Consider the following 7,622-nt stretch of genomic DNA (forward strand, 5'->3'; position numbering starts at 1 on the left):
GCAAGATCGGAGCCGGATCGAGATAGCACATCTATGAACTGAGACTGTTCAAGGTTTATACTACTCTTCAAGGTGACTAGGCAATCCAGTTGCTTTCCTGCCTTCAGTTCCATCCAACTCAATCGGTCTTCACACACTTACATCAGCCTACATTCTTTTAACGTGCTCGGCAATTGCGTTCTTCTGAAGTGACCCTGGCCTGATCTGGGAGTGAGCGATGTTTCTTCCAACCGTGGCCGACAACGTCGATTTGCATGAGCTAATTCAGCTCAGCATCTTAATTAATACATTGAATGCCACGAAAGGTGGCGGAAGAGTTTGAGAAACAAAGTTTATGGCAAGATGTTAATATTTGAAAAACGTACACTTTCTTTGGATGCCTATCTCATGTTGCGGGCTTGTACCGTTTGCAAACCGACCAGAACACCCACCAACTCCACGACTACTGAGATCAAATAGTACCAATTGAATGCCTCGATTCATTCGCCTTAACCACTGGTGATTCGTTACCAATACGCGCCAGCTTCTAGTAGCCCAGTTAGCTGAAGAGATTCCCATAATGAAAGTGCTGCAACCCTTCTGGCTCACCAACGGCAAACCCCTGCAGGGGATTTATGTTGTGGTCGCGTGGGTATGCAGCCTCACGCATTCTGCACTCCATGAGTCCCTTTTTATGAATACTTGGAAGGTGGTGCTGGTCCTGTGCAGAAACGCGTGTACAAGCGGAACTCGGCTGCTCGCGAATTCCATAGGTGTTACTGAAGGTCGTTCTTTGACCGCTCCTCTGATACTCCTCCTGGTATATTGAGAGGTCGTATTGAGCGATCGCACTTCCAGGATTGCACGCAGAGGCGTCTATCGGATTAGAGTTGTTGAGTGTTTTCCGTAGGGCGACATCATTCGGGATTGAGCTGGACTTTTTCCGAGGACTGTTTGAATTAGCGTATGCCAGTCGCTGAGGGCGGAGATCAAGGGAGCCAAGTACCTCAGAGTCTCTATCAGCAGCTGACTGAAGAGTGAAGTGCTGAGTTTCTTCATGCTTATTGCGACTGCCTCGGTAACGGGAGCGGAAATCACAGTATTTGCATTCGTAGGGTTTGTTCGCAGTATGGATCATTTTGGGAGGATCGAGGACATCTTTTCGCGCGTAGCGTTCCAAACACATCTTGTCTGTCAAACGACGCTCAATATCATGCGTGCGGATATGGCGGATGAGGTACCCTTGTTTCTTAAAGCGTTTCAGACACAATTTGCATCCAAACGGAACCACTACATTGTGTGTTTTGGTATGTCTCGTGAGTTCTTGTCGTTGCTTGAAACGTTTGCCACAATCTTCGCATTCTAACCGCCGCTTGTGAGGGAGGAGAATAGGCATGGAGATCGTATTCGAGAGAGTCTCCTCTGACCTGGCTTCTTCGTTAAATCTTCAACACCCTCGGCGCCGATTCAAGATAAAAGAGAGTTTTGAAGGAGACAAACTTGACTCGCAGGAGATCTGTTGCTGAGACGAGCGATGAGATAGTGATACCGACGAAGGGATCGGTAGATGCAAATATTTCCTTAACGGGCAAGAACAATGGCGGACAGCTGAAGACGAGATTTCGGCGTTCGGGTGTGACAATACTCTTCCGGACGCTCCTTCCGATGGGTTCTTGGGGCTCAGGGAAGGTAAGGCAGCTTGTTGGAAAGTCTGGTCAGGCGCATGGAATGACGGAAACGGAATCCGTTGATGCTTATGAGGAAATTTGAAAATGGAAAAGGCCGCAAAGTCAGATTTATCCGTAACTTCCCAATACACTTCCTGAGCACCGAAATTATGACAAATTGTACTCAGCTGGGCTATTCCGAGGTTGGAAAGTTTGCTATCCGAAGTGCAGTGGCTTTCGTCGACAAGAAGGTGGCCCGACACGCCCAGCGCTGGTACCCCTACCAGTTGAAGGCACCGGCCTTTTCGTCCAGCCCCTGCACCGATTGAACTTCTCTAATTGCCCCCTGCATTGGAGATTGGAGCGGTCAGCTTTCTTTTGCGTGCACAAGGTACCGTGTCATCTCATGCCTTGATTTGGGTGCTGTCAAACACTGTTGCAGCACCATCAGGAAATATTACACCCTCGCCCTTGTCAGGGGCTGCCAGAATGAAGCAGTCATAGCCCAGGCTACAACCGGATCGTCGAGTCGCGCCCGCCTGATCAGGGTCTGCTTGTTTTGCCGGCCGCACCGCATCTCCTGTCTTCTCTCAGCCTAGGACGGAACTTGGTAAGCACGTCACCTTGAATTTCCCCACTTAACTGCCCTGTCGCCAAGGAACCAGGCATAATTAAGCAGAGACACTCAACCAAGAAGGCGAAAGCCTCCAAGACGACATTCCTAGCTGCAGAGCTCCAACCCGGTATGAACCGCTCAACAAATAGCCTGAGGCATCGGAGAGCTTGGGACTCGATGACTACACCTCTTCCGGGACGCCTAAAGCTCCTCGGCATTCCTTCAATTCAACGCAGGACATCCGAACCCTCATCAAAAGCCAGACATCCAACTCTACCGATAGATACCATGGTTTCTCCGACTTCTTCCAGGCTTTGTGCCTTACCCTACAGAAGTGGAAACTCGAACAAGTCGACATGAGACCCATACATATAGGAAACTACGGGGGCAGTCAGGACTACCTTCCATGGTGGAACGAGAACAAAAGCCTCCAGAGCACCTTGCTGACTTTACGTGAGCGTATTTTGTGGACTGACGACGCTTTGGCTTATGGAAGCCCGGGCCAAATCTTCAACGTTGATATAAAGACGTTCTTCAGAACGTGTAATTTCTTCTATTAGCCGATTGTTGCTCCTTGCAACTCCTACAACAAAGTCGGGTAACTCTACTGTAACGGGCCACCTTCGTCTTAGGAAAGATAAGATTCTCCATCTAGGGAAGCACATCCCATTTAACAGACAAAAGCTATCAACCAAAGCTGTGGCCGCCCGCCTGTCTGGTCCTCGAGTCTCGGCCGGTGACTATGTGAATCTCGATGTCGAACGACGGTCTCAACTCCGGAGACATCTGTATCGCTAGTCGCATGTGCTCATCCACCTTTCTCTTCATGTGTTCGAATTGTTTTTCTCCCCCGCGCTTGACGTCGATTTCTAGAATGGCGCCATGACCGCGTACATCGAAATGCCACGACTCAATTCGGAACTCCTTGAGGCCAGCGAAGTCCTGTTTGCCTGTCGTCCGAGTCAAACCTTCCTCCAGCACCGTCCTGAGTTCGATCTCCAATTCAGAAAGGGTTTTGAAAGCAAGGTGACCCCTAGGGGTCCACGGTATCCTGAGGTGCACTGGGTACTGTATGGCAACGCCGTAGCTGAACTCAACCTCAGGTACGTGTTGGTTGATATTGCTTACGTCGGACAGAGCCGGTGTTCCCTCGACGCCGAGGTTCGACCCATGCGAGGCAGGCAACATTGGATCATGCCTTGTGCCTGCCTGTTCTGCTGCTGTCGACTCTGGTAGGCTGGTCCCGGCAGTCTCCCTTGTCGAGCCCGTTTCTGCCAAACCTTCGTTTGTGTGCACGAAGTTGGTACTCACATCTCTGGCTGGCAACTGACCTTGATTGGTTTGTTCCTCGGCCCCTAAACCTGACAAAGATTCGCGATCTTCGGAACTCCCGGCTTCGACTACAAAGGTGGAATTGGTTGGGGATCGAGTTTCCGTGTTCGTTGGTCGGGCGTCGCTTGCCGTTTCGTCATGACCACCCATTTGAGCCGACGAGCTTCGGATTGAACTCTCGTTGACCACAATGCTCTCTTGCTCACAGTCGATATTGGTTCTGTTGTCTTGGGACAGCCCGCAGCCCAGGTGCATTGTGAGGCGGGGGCGACGGCGCCCTGTGCATGCAGAGTCAAGAGTAGTCATTGCACAGCGCTTCATAGGCTTTTGTATCAAATCTGTCTGACCTGGATGATGAGAGGTTGCTTCGGTGCTCGTAGCTGCAACGTATATGGTCTCAAAAGGCTCTCTCTCAATGCGACTCGGGCAGTCTTCAACCGTACGGCCTAAGGCGTCTGGACTCCGATGGCTGTAGTCTTCATCTTGAAGGTCTTCGCAGTATTCCATATTCTTCGTTCTCTTATCTCGCAATTTGGAGGTTTTTTCCGTCCCGTAACTCTGGCGACAAAATACTTTGAAGACTAAGTCTTCAATCCTAGACATAAGAATATTAACTCCGGACCAGTTATACTGGACATATGGTAACTCACTCATTCTGGTCTTTCGGGTATCGCAGTCTGTTGCTCTGAGACGGGTTCTCGTCGCAGGGCCAAAGCTGCTCTGCGTGCTTGTCTAAAAAGACCCCGGCCATACTATGCAGCTCTTCCTGGTGTTCTGGTAAATGCCATGTGGTGAAATCTTCAAAATTCAGACCTTTGGCAGATAAAGCCTTGTCTCGAAAGTCTGTCAACACTAATTTAAACTTGGCCCGTCCCCTGTTACTAGTGTATCCGAGCTCTCTGTGTAATTCCTTGATGCTTCGGATTTTCCAGGCTTTCTGGAAGCGAGCAGACATGGAGAAGTCTATGATTTGCGCGAAGGGTTGTGTTTGGTGTGTAGAACGAGCAATAGAGATAGAAGGATTGAGGTGAAGTTCGAATTGAAGTCGATAAGCCAGTCGTGCGAGACTGTTGCTCTAAATACTTGGGCCCCATGTCTGCTCCTGATGGCAAGAGCCCCTCATTAAGTGGCCAGGGTTCTCCGAGAGACCCAGTCCTAGAGACAAGGAGACGTCATGCGACCTGCTGTAGTCTCCCTGGAAGTGCAGGCACTCAAGACGTGGAGAACAGAGGCTCGAAACTGTGCACCATAGAGACTCGAGCAGATGCTCCCGGTAACCCCAAGTCAATCACGCCTCCTACGCCAAGGAGCGCTCTGCACGGTCGTCTTATTGTCGGACCGACTCCAAACTTCAATCATGTGGCTACCTTCTTCCGACAATATTGCGATGCCGGCTTCTTACGCTTCAACACCAGTAAGGCATTGAGAAAGGTTAACTAGTAAAGCAACATGGATCGTCGCTCAAGAGCATACCACAGACTTACGGGACAGAATATGTACTAGATATGTTCGAGTTATTGTGTTCGTGGACGAATTCGGTATCAACAAAAGTATTGGTACACCCCGTCGAGACCAAGCTCCTCAAGGGATGCGACTGTGTTGAATAAAGCGATTCTAGGGCGGTTAGAGATAATTGAGCTAGCCGCCGTAGACTTAAGATAGGATAACATACTTGGTTTTTAAAGGATCGATAAATGCAAAGTTGTTGAGGATTCCACCCATCGGTGTCTCACCTCTTCTAGCATGCACTGCTCAATGAAAAAGCGAGCAGTGTCGACCTCGTGAACAAGCTCGAGATACAGGCTGCCATCAGTCGTCACGTCGTATGCCAACTCGAAAATTAATCTTGAGTTAGGCTTCCTTCTCTCGAGCAACGCCATTTGCAGCATAGCATGACAGCGTCGTCCCTCAGCTCATTGGAGCTGAGGAGAAGTGGATGGACGGGAGGGCGGGATGCCTGGATAGTACGATTTCACATAACATAACGAGTGTGCTAGCACTTCTGGATCCTTCTGTGCACCGTTAAGAACCAGCCTCATTGAGGAATGGAGCATAGGCTCCAATCTATACCATTTACGCCCACGGGGGGACACTTGCCTTCATAGTTTTGTGTCCCAGGGCACTAGTGGCTGGTATTGTGCAGTGAAGCTCTCCGTAATCTTTTGCTGAAAGTATTGCTCGTCAGCAACTACACCCATCTGGAGCTCAGCCAACGTTTCATCACTCTCGTAGTTCCACCTGTTAAACCCGGTTAGGCCGAAATCTTTTGCCATTTGCATCATAATGAATGCATATCCAAAAAAGCATCCAGAAAAACAACTCTAGGTTATGCATGAATGAACGCTGCTCGCCGAGCAGCGCCCCGAATGCCATGAATGCTCGCATACCAGTCTTTCCCTTAGCACCAGGGGACCCTTCTCTTGGCTCTCGAATTGCCAGATCAAAATTAATCAAAAAAGCAGACCAGGATGGGTTGCGACTGTCCTCATTGATCATGAGATTGTCAATGGATACGTCTCTGTGGAGAATGCCCGCCTTGGACAAAGACTCGTGGGCGTCAACGCAGCATACCAGTGCAGCAAGCAATGCTGATCGAGAGCTCGCCATAATCCCGGAGAATGATGCGCCGATGAACCCGATTGGGCGGTACTTGGCACCTTTGTTGGAGACATGGAGCAGGACCGCTTGCTTGAGGGCAAAGCGGAGTCGAGTAGGCTGGAGGGCCGCTTCTTGCTGCTGCCGGGCCGGCCTTTCCGCGGGTCATCTTTTACCATCTTGTTTGGTGGTATCTGTCGTCCCAGCCGGTAGTTAGCGCTGCCGTGATATCTAGACTATGTCGAATGTTGTTCCAGATGTCATCCTCTGTCTCACGAATCCGGACCGTTTCGTGGCGATAATACCGGGCCACATTTACAATGCCTTTGTCCGTCACTTCACGCAGAAGATCGCCTTCCTCATCGCGCTCGGGATATTGCCATGAATCCTTGATGACAAGCGGCGTTTCTGGATGTCCTTTGGGATGGGCTTTCCAGCAAGTCACAGCGCGGCCAGCCACACAACGCGCCCGAAGGATGACCCCATCAATGGCAATCTGGTCGGTAGAACCGTTCCGCGGAATCTTGATAAATCGGTCTTTGTCCGACACCATGACCGTTAGCTCAAACCCGAGGTCTTCTTCATCCATCCAGAAATCCAAGGACCACCGACACAAACTGCAGGCCGTCTTTGTTGATGTCAAACTGCTCTGATGCGAGGGCTCCAAGCCGGTCAAAGGCCCACACTCTCATGAGAGATCCACAGAGCGTGAAGCCCATCACGAAGCGTCGGGTGTCCTGTGCGGCGAGCACTTCCCTCGCATATCTCCCAAGGTCGATCCAAGCTTTGGAGGCGGTGTCGGCAGACGGATTACTCTTCAGTTCTCCGGGTACTAGTATTTGCTTCCAGTGGTATGGAGGTCCTTTTAAATCATCGACAAAACCAACATCCAGTCTGCGGTCCGCCGTCGAACCATGCATTGGCGTGTTGGGCTAGATTAAGAGGCTCCGCTGATGTGTCGCGTTGGACTTCTGGGCTTCTGCAAGTAGCGCCAGCGTCTTTACGATATCGGCGAGCCACTCCAACATGCTTTTTTCGTTCGGATCCCGAGGCCATCCCTCCAGCCATTTTGAAATACAGGCTCGCGGTCATGAAAGCACTGATCGAAAACCTCCGTGGATGCAGCTTCTAGTCCGTCCAATCTCCAAAAGTACGCATCTCGGAAACCGGGAAGTTTCACGTACGTAGTGCCGAGCTCCTCCTTCGGTATTTCGTCAACATATCGGCGATGTTCGGATGTGTTGGTAAAACTGGTCGTGCTCCGCAGCCATGGTGTTTGTTGAAGCGAGGAAGCTATTCTTCTCCGAATTAACGTTTTAACCTGTTAAACTATCCTGATAAAGTTGAGAATTTTTTTTAATTCCTAAGTAGGATCTTATTCGGCTGCTCGCCGATGGCTCCAGCCTGCTGCCGGCCTGCTCGCTACTATAGTA

The 7,622-nt window shown here is 50.4% G+C and overlaps 3 protein-coding genes across 3 annotated transcripts; all 3 read right to left on the reverse strand.

The window, feature by feature from the left end:
- Positions 1 to 538: 538 nt before the first annotated feature.
- CTAM01_17059 (zinc finger protein) lies at positions 539 to 1,375 on the reverse strand (the record flags this gene model as incomplete). Its single annotated transcript, XM_060533051.1, has 1 exon — positions 539 to 1,375. The coding sequence occupies one exon, from the start codon at positions 1,373 to 1,375 to the stop codon at positions 539 to 541; it is 837 nt and encodes a 278-aa protein (XP_060372369.1).
- Positions 1,376 to 2,949: 1,574 nt separating this feature from the next.
- On the reverse strand, positions 2,950 to 3,849 carry CTAM01_17060 (uncharacterized protein; the record flags this gene model as incomplete). Its single annotated transcript, XM_060533052.1, has 1 exon — positions 2,950 to 3,849. One exon carries the CDS (start codon positions 3,847 to 3,849, stop codon positions 2,950 to 2,952), a length of 900 nt encoding a protein of 299 aa, XP_060372370.1.
- Positions 3,850 to 5,693: 1,844 nt separating this feature from the next.
- On the reverse strand, positions 5,694 to 7,109 carry CTAM01_17061 (uncharacterized protein; the record flags this gene model as incomplete). The annotated part of the gene is made up of 4 exons (XM_060533053.1): positions 5,694 to 5,832; positions 6,166 to 6,383; positions 6,509 to 6,806; positions 6,874 to 7,109. The coding sequence occupies 4 exons, from the start codon at positions 7,107 to 7,109 to the stop codon at positions 5,694 to 5,696; spliced, it is 891 nt and encodes a 296-aa protein (XP_060372371.1).
- Positions 7,110 to 7,622: the final 513 nt, after the last annotated feature.

This window comes from Colletotrichum tamarilloi, assembly GCF_030869305.1.
Source record: "Colletotrichum tamarilloi strain Tom-12 chromosome Unknown Scaffold_325.1, whole genome shotgun sequence".
Taxonomy (NCBI): Eukaryota; Fungi; Ascomycota; class Sordariomycetes; order Glomerellales; family Glomerellaceae; genus Colletotrichum; species Colletotrichum tamarilloi.